The sequence below is a fragment of the Drosophila teissieri genome, chromosome X (genome assembly GCF_016746235.2).
Source record: "Drosophila teissieri strain GT53w chromosome X, Prin_Dtei_1.1, whole genome shotgun sequence".
Lineage (NCBI taxonomy): Eukaryota > Metazoa > Arthropoda > Insecta > Diptera > Drosophilidae > Drosophila > Drosophila teissieri.
Genome location: NC_053034.1, coordinates 7,774,892 through 7,790,128, shown reverse-complemented (window position 1 = coordinate 7,790,128; position 15,237 = coordinate 7,774,892). Strand labels below are relative to the sequence as shown.

At 46.7% G+C, this 15,237-nt stretch overlaps 3 protein-coding genes across 3 annotated transcripts; 1 reads left to right on the top strand and 2 right to left on the bottom strand.

Moving 5' to 3' along the window:
• Positions 1–43: 43 nt before the first annotated feature.
• On the top strand, positions 44–3,718 carry LOC122624400 (fatty acid hydroxylase domain-containing protein 2). Its single transcript, XM_043803921.1, has 6 exons — positions 44–596; positions 650–807; positions 1,620–1,693; positions 2,565–2,740; positions 2,792–3,246; positions 3,311–3,718. The coding sequence occupies exons 1-6, from the start codon at positions 381–383 to the stop codon at positions 3,459–3,461; spliced, it is 1,230 nt and encodes a 409-aa protein (XP_043659856.1). The 5' UTR covers positions 44–380; the 3' UTR covers positions 3,462–3,718.
• A 91-nt stretch (positions 3,719–3,809) lies between these two features.
• Positions 3,810–8,285, bottom strand: LOC122624401 (glutathione S-transferase theta-3). The gene is made up of 4 exons (XM_043803922.1): positions 7,954–8,285; positions 4,523–4,809; positions 4,315–4,450; positions 3,810–4,253 (listed from the first exon to the last, which is right to left on the bottom strand). Exons 1-4 carry the CDS (start codon positions 8,069–8,071, stop codon positions 4,090–4,092), a joined length of 705 nt encoding a protein of 234 aa, XP_043659857.1. The 5' UTR covers positions 8,072–8,285; the 3' UTR covers positions 3,810–4,089.
• A 1,854-nt stretch (positions 8,286–10,139) lies between these two features.
• On the bottom strand, positions 10,140–14,434 carry LOC122623160 (branched-chain-amino-acid aminotransferase, cytosolic). Its single transcript, XM_043802138.1, has 6 exons — positions 14,055–14,434; positions 12,487–12,912; positions 11,883–12,113; positions 11,504–11,810; positions 11,275–11,429; positions 10,140–11,202 (listed from the first exon to the last, which is right to left on the bottom strand). The coding sequence occupies exons 1-6, from the start codon at positions 14,082–14,084 to the stop codon at positions 11,014–11,016; spliced, it is 1,338 nt and encodes a 445-aa protein (XP_043658073.1). The 5' UTR covers positions 14,085–14,434; the 3' UTR covers positions 10,140–11,013.
• Between the last annotated feature and the right edge of the window lie 803 nt (positions 14,435–15,237).

The window sequence follows — 15,237 nt, the reverse complement described above, 5'->3', positions numbered from 1 at the left end:
CAATAGAGAGCGAGCGAGAGAGCCTGAGTGGAAAATTCAAAAATAAACGTTCGCCTTTTTTTGTTTTGGCTTTTACAAACGGTTCATGTCGCAAAGTTAACAATTATTCATAATTATCATCATTTATTCAGTCCGCTGGCCAACAAAGCCGGTCGTTATCGAATGCCACGCACACGGGCCACTTAGAGCTGCCGAACAATCGAAAAATCGAAGTGCGTTAAATGTCAAGGACAACGGAAAAGCCACAACAAAAACAAGAGAAAATCAAAGGAAAATCCACAAAGAGTGCGAGCGAGAGCGATAGAGCAGCTCAGCTGGGAAAGTTTTGAAGCGAGGAAAGCAAGGAATATCGGGAAAATACTCGAGAAGAAGCCGTAAATATGTCGAATCCGGCGCACGGAAAACCGCCCAATAGCATGGGCTCCTCATCCGCATCCTCGCCAGCTTCGGTGTCCCTGCAAACGGGGAGCACTGGGAACAGCTCCTCGTCCTCCACCTCCTCCTACTCCTCCTCCAGCGCCTACTCCTCTTCGCTGGGCGGCGGAATCCTCAAGGACAAGGCGGGTCTGCCGCCGGTCTACCTCAATCTGAATGATGTAAGCCGGCTGGAATCTCTCATCCAAATAATGCTAATCTCCTGAATCCCCAGAATGCCAAGGATCAGACACCAAGTGGCCCCGGTTCACCGCTGCAAAACTGGGATGACGCCCGCACCGCCGACGTCTGGCTGTCCTCGCTGCACAGCGTCATCTTCATCATCACCTGCGCCCTGGCCGCCTTCATTCTGTTCCGCAACGTGCTCACCTGGTAATTACTATCCGGATTCTGGCAGGGAATGCGCTTCCTCCCGCCTTCTGGCACCTCTCCTCGTTTAGGGCTTGGCCATTTTCACACCGATTTTCAATCGCAGTGGAAGCTTCTGGACCAACTCACTCAATTAGTAGAGATAATAGATAATCGCAGTTTAGGGGGGCAATGAGTGGATTATTAGATTCGCATTAGTTAAATTAAAAACAGTATTCCAAGTCGATAGCCCTTGTGACCTCAGAGTGGACCATTATATAAAAGTTGCATTAGATTTCACTATATTCGCAGGTGAAGAGAATGGCATAATAATCAGCTTGTTTGTTTAGCTCTTCGTTTGAGCGTATACTCTTGATTGCTGTAGGGTATAAGATGGATTGAAAGTGCAATCAGGAAATCAGCCATTTGCATTGTTGCCCATGCGATCGAGATTAGCAAAGCATAGCATCCGTAGCATAGATTCCCAGAGAGCAAATGACTTGGCAGGGTATCCACAGTTCGGGTGCCCGAAATGGGCTTTCTTCGCCACACTCTCTTTCTCATTTTCGGCGAGAGTCTGGAACCAAGTTGAGCTTTGGCTTGCGAGCTGCGCTTTTCCATGCGATCGCAATCGCCAGTTGCTTTTGCGACGCTCGGCAGCGAAGACTGCGTGTGTTGGCGTGAAGAAAGCGAGAGAAAGAGCTGGCCAGAAGAGCGAAGAATCGGGAGAAAGCGAATTCTGCAAGAACCAGAACCAGAACCAAAACCAGAACATATACACAGAGATTGCGAACCATGGAGGATAAATTCATGGAGGTTTCTTACATCTATGCCAGGCATCTGCAGAGCTTCTGGGGCGCCTCCGGGGATTTCTGGCAGTCGCAATGGGACAAATTCATCGACTCGTTCGGTAAGTGCATCTAACAAGTAATGTATCCCCACAGCAAGGGGATAAATGAATGGAGAAGTTCACAGGTAAACGTCGAGGGGGACAACTAAACTTTGCCCCTCTCTTGCATTGTGAATGTGTGCATAAGCGAGATAATGTGCAAATTGCAACTCTCTGCCACTGGCGACACAACAAAATGTCAACATCAACTGTTTTGTTTACTAATTCCATCGCACAGACACCAAGACACAAAGCCACACGGACACAGGCACAAAGATACAAAGATACAAAGAGACACATGCAAAAGATACAGATACAAATGCAGCCAGAAGTGCTGCCAATTAGGCGAAATGAATCGCCGCGTTACTCACTCAAATTTGAATTCTTCGGCAAACAAATGCTTAGTATCCACATATAAGCCCCAATCGGGTTGGGTATACTTTTTAATTTACCATAACTCTGTTTGGCCAGGGCAAATACGAGAATTAACGCATTGCACAATGTTCAATGGCTCAATGTTCCCAGCTCATCGGTGAGCCGATTTTGCCGAAGCTCAAAGTCGGATGCTGAATAAACAGGGTTCATAGGCGCGTTTAATTGTGTTTTCCCTACAGCGCTCACGATTTGCAATTCGCACCATTTATTGCAGCAAGAACTTTAAGCAAAGCCTTTTATCTTTATGGGTTTATTGGCCAGCTTTATTTTTATGGCTGCTGCTTTGTTATAACGCTGCCTTAGGATATCTTTGTAAATTCATAAAATATATTCACATAATCCGGATTCCAGATAGTTTGTTGCATACTTTAAGGCACCTTTGTATTATCATTTGAAGTCATTTACAAACTCTTTTATCACAGCAATGAACTCAATTTGAAATGCACAAATCTTCCAGGCGACGAGCCCATGGTGCTGTGGGTCTTTGGCACCACCATATTCACGATGATCGTCTACTGGACCGTGGGCACACTGTACACCTTCATGGACCTGACCAATCGGCCCGCCTGTCTGCGCAAGTACAAGATCCAGCCGGGCACCAATGAGCCCGTCGAAGTTCGTCGTCTGCTAAAGGTATGCAATCGATCGATTCAATTGACCCCACGACTGACCTCCCAATTTTAGGTGATCTGGTGCGTGGTCTGCAACCAGATATTCGTGGGCATACCACTGGCCTACGCCAGCTACCGCCTGATGGAGATCCGTGGACTGAGCGACATCCGCGACCTGCCCACATTCCATTGGGTCTGCTTCGAGCTGACCGTGTGCATTCTGATGGAGGAGCTGGGATTCTACTACTCGCACCGTCTGCTGCACCACAAGCACATCTACAAGTACATCCACAAGCAGCATCACGAGTGGACGGCACCCATCTCGGTGACGGCCATCTATTGCCATCCCATTGAGCACATCTTCAGCAACCTGCTGCCGCCCTTCCTGGGCGTCTTTCTCATGGGCAGCCATGTGGCCACCGCGTGGATGTGGTTCGCCCTGGCCATCCTCTCCACGCTCAACGCCCACTCCGGCTATCACCTGCCGTTCTTTCCCAGTCCCGAGGCGCATGATTTTCACCATTTAAAGTAATTGCTTGCAAATTGCCGATATAAACTTAACTGATATGATGTTTTCCATGCTGACCGACAGGTTCAACAACTGTTTCGGCGTGCTGGGCGTCTTGGATCGCCTCCATGGCACCGACTCCCTTTTCCGGGCCACCAAGTCGTATGCGCGACACATCATGATGCTGAGCTTCAAGCCGCCGCGCGATGCTTTTCCCGATCCGGCGATGAAGTGATGCAGTGACGCAGTGATGCAGTGAGCAGGCAATGTGGAAGTTCTCTTGTGCATGGCAGCAAGCATTTCTCTATCTGTGTATACAACTTTTAATTGTGATATGACAAGGCAGATCCTATTTTGTACACCTCATATGTATGTAGACGTGGTGCAGACCCCTAGAATCCGTAGAATCCCGCACACATGCGAGCACCGCTCCCAGAGCGAATCCCCCACAAATGTTAATCGAGTCGAATAAAGCGTAAATGTAAATGTCTAGCCAAAGGCGAGCAAGTTTCTGTTCTACGTCAGCGAAAGAAAGGCGATATTTTAACAATCATTAGAGTACTTTATATACGAACAATTAGAATACATATTTAACAACTAAGTTTTATTATTATATATACGTTTTTTTTTTTGTTTTTCGTAGGGTTTAACAAATGAGCATTACTTGACACAAATGGTAGGGTTAACACAAATGGTAGGGTTAAAACAAGTGTGATGGGTACGCTACAAACTTATTGGATATGAAGAGCAAGTATAATCACAAAAATACAATATCTGTAGAGCGTACAAAAAAAAATCAGATTAAATAGTCGATTGTCTTAGGGAACTAAACAAGTTTGGCGGCATCCAACCGACTGCATCGGCTATTGCTTCACCGCCCGCTGCTGCTGCCCACTGCCGCTGCCCTTCAGCTTGGCCTCGAACTCGCCGAGCACCTCCTTGTAGTGGGGACCCAGCTCCTCGCGCACCGTCTCGTACCAGCGCGCCAGCTTGTTGCGGTTCTGGAACGCATTGTAGCCAATGGACTCTGCAATGTAGTTCCAGATTAGTACCAGGTGTCAGAGCTGCTAAAAGGTTACTCTACTCACTGGGCTGGTCGATCTCGCAGATGGCGCTGAGGTCCGCATAGGATATGTTGTCGCCCATCATGAACTTGCGGGAGTTGAGGAACAGCTGCTCGAACTCGTTGAGCGTGTGCTCCAGCTGCTTGCTGGCGAGATTCACCTGCAATTGCCATGATGGACAGTGATTAGTTGGAGTTGCCTCATTTGGAATTTAGCTACCAGGATGACTCACCGCATTATCGGCTGGCCGGGTCTTTTGCAGATAGGGCACCAGCCACTTTTGCTGGAAGTACTCCGTGGTGGCCACACCCATGTTGGTCTGCTGCCAGGCGAGGTACTCGTCGATGCGGCTGCGGCCGAGATGGCGCCGCGGATACCAGTGCTCCGGCACCAGTTTCTCGCGCGCCAGATGCCGGAAGATGGCCACGTTCTCGGACAGCTGGTAGCCGTGATCCATGATCGCCGGCAGCTTGCGGAACCGGTTCACATTGTCCCGGAACTCGCCAGTCAGGTGCTCGCCTGGAATCGCCCAGGAGAAGGAAAGATATCAATTAAAGTCTTGTAATATGTGTACTGCTTTCATATTCAATGTGCAGATAAGCTGCTTTAGAAGTCTCTAATTGGCTTTATAAAAAATCACATATTCGGAATGCCTTTGTGAACTGAACAATACAATTAGCTGTTTATATATATATAATGTACATATCTGAAAACAAACACCAATTTCTCCCCTAATTAATAAGCAGGTTTTATTTTTAGCTTTTAATCTTGCAGTTGCGTGTTTTGGTCTTCCGATCGCTGAGTCGCCGGATCGCTGGATCGCCTGATCCCAACGAGATATTGCTGCACGAGGCAACTGGTGCCGAATTCGAAAAACCTGATAACGCGCGATAAGCGAACTGAAATCGGAATTGAATTTGGAATTGGAATTGGGCATGGAGCATTGAATGCCCTCAAAAGGGGGGCGTGTCTGGCCGGCGAAAGGCAAACGGCACCAGGCAAAGTCATTGTCAATGTCGCCTGTTTGGAGTGCTGTCGTCTCCACTGTTTGTCCAGCCCATCAAGGTCATCGTGGGCGTGGAGCAGTGGAAAATCGTGCGGCACTTGCGAGGCATCCGGCTCTAAAAATACCCGTTCTGGTTTTGGCATCTGGATGGGTGCACAAGCAAATTGGATGCCCACATCCACACCCAACCGAGGTGCCAATCCCCGCCAGCGCATCATGATTTCGGGGGTGGTGGTGTGAATGAGCCAAGAAATTAACTGGGCAAATGCTGGTGGAAGCCTAATTGATTAGTCAGCCAGCAGTGGCAATTGGCAGTTGGTAGTAAGCAGTTAGCAGTTAGTGGCGAGCTGTGATTCCCGACAGTCAGCTGATTAGATTGCGAATGGGCGGCGGCAATTGTTCAATTTTTCAATTTTATAATTGCTGCCATTTGGGAAATTAAAGTGGGCATATGCTGGCCCCATCCAGGCAATGGGAGATTCGTGATCAAGATCTGTGCTGACCCACGGGCCACAATGAAAGGGCAGCCGGAAGCTCGGCAGGATTATTATCGCAGCTGCATTGTGGCAGTCCATTAAACTATATGGCTGCAGCTAATTAAAAGACCTGCTCTTATCGCTGGTAGCTTATTACCCATAATCATCCATAAATCCCATCATCAGCAGATACATATAGTACATGTGCTCCTCGTTTTCTATTCCCATCGACCAGCAACTATAACCCGTCTAACCAGCTCCGATCTCGGGTAACTCAGCTACTGGCCCATGGAGTGCAGTCAAAGTCGGTATGGCTGCGTTTAGAAAGGCATAGAAACTGCATACTAAAGCTACCTGAGCTATAACCCAATATGACCTCTGGGAACTCGGCTCGAAGACCGCAAATCGGTAGGACCACTCGTAGATAGCCATCTGAAGGGCACACCACCAGATTGGGTTGGAGAATATCAATGTTTATGGTGTCAATAGACCAATAGCTCCATTCGATTTCCACCTGATCCGCACTGCAGTGGAGCTCGTAAACTTCCCGCCAGATTAGATTCCTTGCGTCATGCCCGGTCGGCATGTAAACCGGGTGAGCTCAGCAGCAGTAGCAACACCCATGCATGGAGCTGTGGCACATACATAAGTACATATCTACATGTGTTTGCTGAAAACCACTGAAAGTGCTGGCCCCCGCCGCGGAGTCTTTAACCTCCACAAGGTTGTCTTGTTGCCTCCACTCGCAGAGGCAGCAAAGGCAGCCAATGCAGCGACGACTCTGATTTCTAAGCGCACCAACTGGCTGGCCGGAGTGCAAAGTCCAAGTGCCAGCGGCCACAAAGATGGAAACATAGCTGGGTTTCGGACATTGTAGGAGGAGGAGTAGCTGTAGTTGGTATCCCGGTATAACCATGTAACATACGTATGTGGATATCAACTTACCAGCTGCATTGACATCAACCAACTAACCAGACATTATCCACATATCGCGATTATATATGCAGCCGTTAATGTGGCCACTGATTGCATCCTCGCATCAATTCTGCACTTTACGGCGTTTCCGCAACCTTGACCAAGTGCAAAACGACCAAGACGCCAACAACACACATGTGAAGCCCCCCCAGCCCTCCTCCCAAATGGCTTAAATGGATACCACATTCGAGTGTATGTATGTGGTCTTCAAAAAGTGCTAAGCGCACGCGCAGCTTGGTAAACAGAAAAAAACACATCAACAACAAAAGACGAAGGAAAACAAAACTCAAGCGATGGGTAAAGATACAGATACAGCTACAGATACAGATAAAGTTAATGGTAAATGGTAAAGCAATAACAATGTGGCAAACAAATCGCCAGATCTCATCGAATATTTGATAAGTGTCCCAGTTTGGCGAGCAGGTGATAAAACCAGCGCAAAGATCGGTTTCTAGATTTCTAGTAAACACGAGCAAAGTGCAGCCTGGATTTTGGGTACAGTCGGGCCCCAGTAACTGGAACGCTGACAGTGCCGAATCAAGATTAGTATATAGTATAGGTTGTACTTTTGAACCCCATATTTGGGAATTGACCTGTTAGGATGTTACTAAGATTATCAGCAAACACGTTCAAAGCAAACACGATTACTTGTGAATAAAATGAATATACTTTTGCACACACTTCAGAGGTATCCTCACGTTCGAATCGAATTCCTTAATCTTATCTAGCATTCGCAAAGAAATTATTTTTGAGAACAATCACGTTTGCATTGAACCCAACTAATCTATGTTCCACATTTCCACAATTGTTTTCAGATTGAGTGACACTAATTTCGAATAATGAATAACGAACGTCTGTCCGCTTTCTCGCCTTGGAAACTTTTCGTTTGGATTGTGGAATTTTTAACGAGCGGAAAATTTATTTGGAAACTCCCCAATCCCAATCGACTCGAAAAATATCGAACACAAAGGGCAGCACAAATGCATAGGAATGTGTAAGTTGGTCGTTGGTTTGTCCATTTTTCCATTTTTCCATTTTGGTTTGTCGGTCGATTTGGTGCGACCTTTGGGCCCTAAAAATGTCTTATAGATGTGGCTGTGTGTGCCGCCGCTCACGTACTCCCAGCCCAATACTCCCACTCGCTACCCCCTACTCCCTACTCCCCGCTCCCCACTCCCCGCTTCCCACTCCCCACTTCCCACTCACCTTTGAGCATCGATATGGGAATGGCCTCGAAGGGGATCTTGGAGGCCTCCAGGAGGATGTACAGCGCCCGGCTCGATTGGTTCAGGAAGTCGAAGTAGAACTTGAGTGGCTGCGACATCTCGCTGATATATGTATATATATGTACGTATATATCTCTCCAAGTGACTAGAGTACAACGACGAAAAAAAAAGTGCACTGCAGTACAATCCAAATTCGAAATTCCAGATCGGATTCAAAATCGAAACTGAGATTGAGACTGAGACGGAGACGGAGACTGAGATCGGATCGCTTTGGAACCGGACTGCTGGACTTTTGCTGCTAGACTGAGCTCCGCAGCGCCGTCGCTGCGACATTTTAAACGCAGTGCCGCTGCGTCGACGCCGACTGCGCAGCTGAGTGGTGGGTGGGGGTGGGGTGAGGAGGTGAGGAGGTGTGCGTTGAGGTGCTGTGCGGAGTGCTGTGTGTGTGTCTGCTATGCTGTGTGTGTGTGTGTGTGTGTGTGGTGTGCAGAGTGTGCGGAGTGTGCGGAGTGTTGGGGGGGACAGGGTTTACGGGGCGCATTCATTAAATGCGCCGCAAAAACAAGCCAACGGAGCAGCGGAGCAGCGTAGCGATCACAACAAGATGCTAACGAAAAAAAGGCGAACTCAAAAACAAAAACAGAGACAAAAAAGACCGGCTTCTTGTTCATATGTACATTGCATATGGGGCCCCTCACCCCGCACCCTCCACCCCGCACTGCTGCCCCCCACTGCTGCTCCTCTGCGCCGCCTCTGCTGACACTGGCTGTACTCTTTCGCAGAGCTGGGGACATTGCGACTGCATTGCCCTTTGGAAAAGAGGGTGTGGCCCGCAGCAAAATAGAGCGGAATATGCAAAAACCAACTATCGTAACTCGGGTATTACCACTCGGTTGGTGGTGAAAATCAGTAGCAGGACTTATCACGGCATTTCCTGGCCGTATACCAAAATTCATACTAAAATTCACATAAATGGCTTAGTTACAAGCAGATATATGAAGTGCACATAGATGCACTTGAAGCTATCAAGCTATCAAACCTAAGGCATTTACTTAGGACCTTAAGAACACTTGGCTTGAGTTCATATGTTAAGGATTTCCTAATTTGAGTAGGGTATTTCGAGTGTGGCTCGCTGCTGGATTTTATCGCTGTTTGTTTTGCTTTCAGTGTTTTGTTGCTGCTGCGGCTTTTCTTGTTTTTGTTTTTGTTTTTGTTTTGCTGGTTTCTTTTCGACTCTGCCTGCTGCCTGCTGCCTTTGTACTGGTACTGGACTAGCTCTGATATATTCGGGCTGGGGCGTTAGCGTTATCTGGCGACGATTTCCAATCAGAAAATGCTTAGTAATAATCAGTATTCTGAGTATTTTGAGGATCCCCGCGATCCACTTTCCGAATCATCGATGTGCCATGTTATCTTGTTTACCGAAAACGGGGCCAATAACAGAAATGCCAACAAGAACAAGAGCCCCCAACTTGTGTACCATCCATATCGGTCAGCGAATTGTTGTTGTTCAACTGCAGAGCTGATAAAACTGGCCCCAAGTGCCAGCCAAAGTGCCTTGTCTTCGGATGTATCTGTATCTCTAAGATGCATTCGCTGTCACAAGTGTCCGCTGTCGAGGTGTACAAGGTGGGCACAACAGTTGCCACAAAGATACTCGCACTTACCAAGATAATGGCTCTCCAGAGTGCACCTCACTTCGCTTTGCTTGGCTCTTTTCGCTTTCTGATCAGCTGTCCATTTCGTGCATCTTCAGGAATGTAACTACGATTATCCTATGCAACTGAAAGTAATTAGGTAAGTTACGAACTTAATCTATTCAATCGAGATATATTCTAAAGATATGCCACGACATAATTCGGTATCCTATAATTTTGTATTATATGCTAACATTTTTAAGTGGCTGACTATTTAACGAGTTTAGTGTTTCTAGAGTTCGTTTTTTAGACACAGCCACCCAAAAGTATGCTCAACCAAATAAAAGATACTCTGTTAACCAATTTCAAAGTAAACTAGCTGCCGATAGATGGCGCTTGCTATTCTGCTAGGACGCCAAACTTTCAATTTCATTGCAAAATGTATCTCAGATATAAACGTATATAGGATATAAGATGATTAGTTGATGGTTAGAAGGTGCAAGATATCACATTCATAGAGCACAGGTTCTTGAGTTTTGTCATCGTTTATTCATCGCTTATCGACTAGGTTACAGGTATAGTATACAGCTTGATTCGGGTTAGGATCTACAGCCTAGGCCTAGGTGCTACTGACGGGTTCAGGTTCAGGTTTAGGTTCTCAGATTAGCTTCAGTCACAGCTCAGCTCGGCGCAGCTGGCTGGCTGCTGCCCTCGTGCCTCTCGTGCCGCTTTTACCTCCAAGAACGCCTCGATCACTTACTCACTTACTCGCTAATAAATGCATTTCGCCTCCGGTACGTTTTCAACTAATTCCAGCCACCTGGATGGGGAATTCTCTCAAACTCGATCTCGATCTCTTTATCCTAGTCTAAATTTGTGTAGTTTTAATAGTAATTTTGCCTTGCTTTCGATGCTGCTTGGAAGTAAAAGCGCAAAAAGACGATTCATAGCTTCAAAATGAAACAAGCACAAAAAAAAAGTAACACACACACACACACAAGCACGCATAACTAAAAATATGAAAATAATTTGGAAAACTATAAATAACATTGAACCAGTTGGAATTATGTACAATTCGAATTCCTCACATAAATAAATAAATATACATTTAAATGCAACTTAACGGATCGGCCCTCGACTTATATACTACTATATTATATATATACATATATATGTGTATATATATTGGATATATCTGCATATGCAAGCATATAGATAAATGCACAATAAACGAAACAAATTCGAGCACATTGGCAACCCACAAAACACTTGGCACTAAATCCTACTAATACACGGTACGGGAAGGGGAAGGGGAAGGGGATGGGATGGGATAAGATGGGATGGGATGGGCTAGGGGGAAACAAAAGGGAGCATGGTTTCTGGCCGGGATCGGGATCGGTGACTTAGTCGATCACCACCGACCACGGATGATCCACCCGCCCGTACTGGATGTCGGTGAGCGTCTCGCGGATCAGCTCGTGGACGGGCTTCTCCTGCTCCATGGTGGGTATGTACAGATCCTGGCCCAGGTAGCTGATCCTGTTCACGGGGCTAACAACGCACGCCGTACCCGCTCCAAAGAGCTCCAGCAGCTGTATCGAGAGAATGAGAATCCAATGAGTTTCGTTCCGAGGGGGGGAAAAGACTACTGCAAGACTACTTACCCTTCCCTGGTTGAGGAGCTCGCAGACCATGGGCATGGTGATGTTCGCCTCGCTGACCTTGAACTTGCCCCACTGGCGGGTCATGCGCAGGATGGAGTCGCGGGTGATGCCGGGCAGGATGAGGCCGCTCAGCGGTGGTGTTACCAGTTCTTGTTCTGCAAAATGGCAAAGGAAATCCATTTAGACTCAAGCAATTTCCACCATTTCCTGCAGGGTATAGGACACTCACCTCCTTGCTCGTTCACGTAGAACATGAAGATGTTCATGGTGCCCACCTCGGTGAGCTGGTGGTCCTCGCCATAGAGCCACAACACCTGCTGCAGTCCCTTGGCGGCCGCCTCCTTCTGCACATTGATCGTGGGTGCGTAGTTGGAGCCCATCTTGCGATTGCCCACGCCGCCGGGCCAGGCACGCACATAACTGGGATCGGCCAGCAGGGAAACGGCGCCGGAGGAGCCCGTCTTGAAGTAACTGCCCACGGGGCTGAGGATCGTGTAGAGCAGGGCCGAGTCGGAGGATGCCACTCCCAGTGTGGGCTGCCAATCGCAATCGAAACAGTTTAGCCAATGATATTCCCAAGTAGAGCTAGAGGTAGAGGTTATACTCACATCAATGCCGATCAGTGTGGGGCGGATGTACAGGCTGGCGGTGTCCGTGTGGGGCACCCACTCGGAGTCGATGGTCAGCAGGCGGGACAGGCACTGGACGAACTCCTTGCCCTCGAAGGTGGGCAGGCCGGAGCGCTGGGCGGCCAGGTTCATGCGGTTCATGTTCATGTCCGGCCGGAAGATGCGGATCTTGCCGTCGACGCCGCGGTACGCCTTCATGCCCTCAAAGAGCTGCAATGGAATGAATGGCATAGGGTTGATAAGACCACTGGCAACAGTCGCTTATTTCCATTTCGATTTCGATTTGGGTTCGGACTGCACTATACTACATGTATATACTATATATCACAGGCCACACGTGCGACTGGCTTACAGAGATTACGGACTGGGACTTGGAAAGTTGGGGACTACAAAGTCTTTTCAAGTCACGTAAATATTTGCCAAGTCGAGGAGCAAATCGTTGCTGCTAGCTGCTCTACTCAAAAGCTGAGCACTGAGGTAGTAATATATCTTTGAAGTAATAGCTTGAGTTATTTAAAGTTCAGGCTCTCTAGTTCTGTATTATTATAATCTATATGTGCCAATCCCAAGCTGAATGACTTACCTCAACGGCGTAGTGCAGCACCTTGGCGGCTGGGTGCATCACTAGATTCTCCAGCGGCGTGATCTCGGGTCGCTGCCAGCCGCCCAGGCTCTTGTGGTAGTAGATCTTGAGCATGTGGTCGGTGAAGAGGCGCCCGAAGCCCAGTTCGCCATCGTTGTCCGGCTTGGGCTGCAGCTGCTCCGGAGCGGCCAGTCGCACGGACAGCTGGGAGGCGCGGAACTGGTGGCCCAGATTCTTGTCGTGCTTGATGGGCTCCGGAGCACTGGTGTACTGGGCGTCCACCGAGGCGGTGATCTCAAAGTCCACCGACGACGACGACTTCTGTTGCTGCTGTGCTGCCTGGGCGGCTTTCAGTGACTGGTTGCTGCACAACCGGATCGACTGCTCCAGGAAGCGGATGAGGCGGTGCTGGTTGCGGAAAATATCCTGCAAATATTACAAAATTTATAAATAAATAATAGGTAAGTCTTGTGTTCTGTTGACAGCCAAGTAGCTTAGCCTATTATTTGGAAACAATGCGTTAAGTAAATCCACACTGCCCATCACTGATTGTATGCTAATTTGGTTAGGGTCTAGACCCCAACCGAAAATCGTTGATTTGCCGAAAATGATTTGCACATTAATTAATTCCCAATTTGCAAGGCAGACGGTCTCGTTTGCGCGGCTTGGACTGATGTAACCCCATATATGTGGTCTGTATTGTAGGTCAGACGAGAAGTCAGCGGTTTTAGATTCGATTCCGGCTTTGATTCGATTCGATTCGATTCGATTCGAAGCCTAATCTTTCTGTAGTTTTATTCGTTTTTTGATTCGATTACTTAGACCTTAGATGGCTGATGAAATCGACCAAGCTGCCGACTAAGCCAAAAGAAAAACGCCAAGTTGACATCCATGGTCGCCATTGCATCAGCCAAAGCGAACAACAAACCAAAAAGTTGATTTAAACTACTCGAAAAACTGCCCAAAAACTAGTTCGAAAATCGGAGTGCAAACAACCCGAGAATGTCGTCTATAAGTCTGCCTGCCCATAGCACTTATCACTGTTCTTTTTTTCTTTTTTTTTTTTTGTTGGTGGTGGAAAGCGATAAGAACAGGCCATAAATGTCCAAAATAAAGTATTAATGGGCGCTATTCTATTTATACACAAGTGGTCTGGAGTGCTGGGAGCGTGTCAGGTTGTTCGAAAACATAATCTACCCATTAGAAAAAGAAGTCTGGAGATAGTCCATCTACCGGATTTCGAAGCATCAAAACTGTTCGAGTTTGCCAACATTTGCTTATAATTCAAAGGGATTGCTATTTTTAAACAACCACTTTCAACTGGCATATTTGGGAAACAAAGAAATATATTGCATATATTACTTGAAATTAAGAGCAAGAGTGGTGACTTTTTTGGACTGATAAACAAATCAAGCGGCGGATTCTATATATTATATTTATTCCGATTTTGCGCTGTTGCTAGCCTATGAGCACTTAAAATTCTGATTTCCTGACGGCGCCTCAGATTGTGATGATGATGATTGGGATGATAGTGATGATGGTGGATTTCATTACTTTCGATTACAAACCTTTGCGTTAATTGCCATTTTGGTTGTCATCTTGGAACTTTATGGCTCGTTACTTGCAGATACTTTTGTGTTTAGACTCCAGCTCTCTTTTTTGCTGCTCTACGAAGTCGCGTCTTTTTGTATCGCTCTTTTCAGCGTCTCTTGCACTCGCACTTTGCCGCACTTACGCGATTTACCCGATAAATATTGTATTTCTTGGTTTGCTGGTTGAATGAGTTGAATGAGTTGAATGCGCAAGGAACTGCACTTTGCACGGTAAAAAAAAATGTTGTCAGCCACACAGTTGTGTTTTAATTCGCTGCTCGAGTTACTTTCTTTTTCTTCAGCTGCTTTTCGCTTTTTCTTTCGATCTTCACGGCACGAAGTCTCTGCAAGAAATGAGCTCCCGCCGCCGAGATATAGTAATATATATAGAGCCGATCCGCGGCGCGCATGTGTGTGTGTGACCGAATCGTATGATTACCGTTCGAGCGCCATTTTAAGAGAATTGCGCAGGAATGGCCGCTAAGAGAGCGAAAGAGAGAGGCTACACTGCGATAAGAACTATTTACTTGTTTTTTTGACTATAATTGAATTATTTACTATATTTACTGCGATTGCAGCACATGATTGGCAGCAATATTTATGCATTTCATTACATTTTCTAAGAAATATATGTAATGTTTTTGCAATAATCAATTACCTGTAAAAATATTGAATACATGTCAAAATAATCTTTTTCAGCCTCGAAAATATATTTTTCCTAATTTATATATTTTATGTTAATTAATGTCAACTTGGCCATTGCAAAATAATACACAAATCATTGCTTTTAATTACAAGCAATTTATTAACATCAATTGCCACACAAGTTGTTACAATTTAAGGCTGCAATCTGTAATATAATAGATGCTTATAGAATAGATGCTAATATAATAGATGCTTATAAAATATATGCTATTTTGTAGAAGTGTAGCAAAAACACAAGATGCCGAAAATCGAATGATTTTTCGGCTCCCTTAGCGAATCTCTTGCTGCGGCTTTTCGGGTTTTTTACGATTGATCGATCGGCTCAACGTCTTGTTGCTGCCACCCCCACCCCCTCTAAAAAGGGGGGCTATGTTTCTGTGGGGTGAGGGGGGGGGTGGTGGTGTTGGACCCCATGTATACCCCCCATGGGCTGCGTACTTATTTGGGCGCAGCG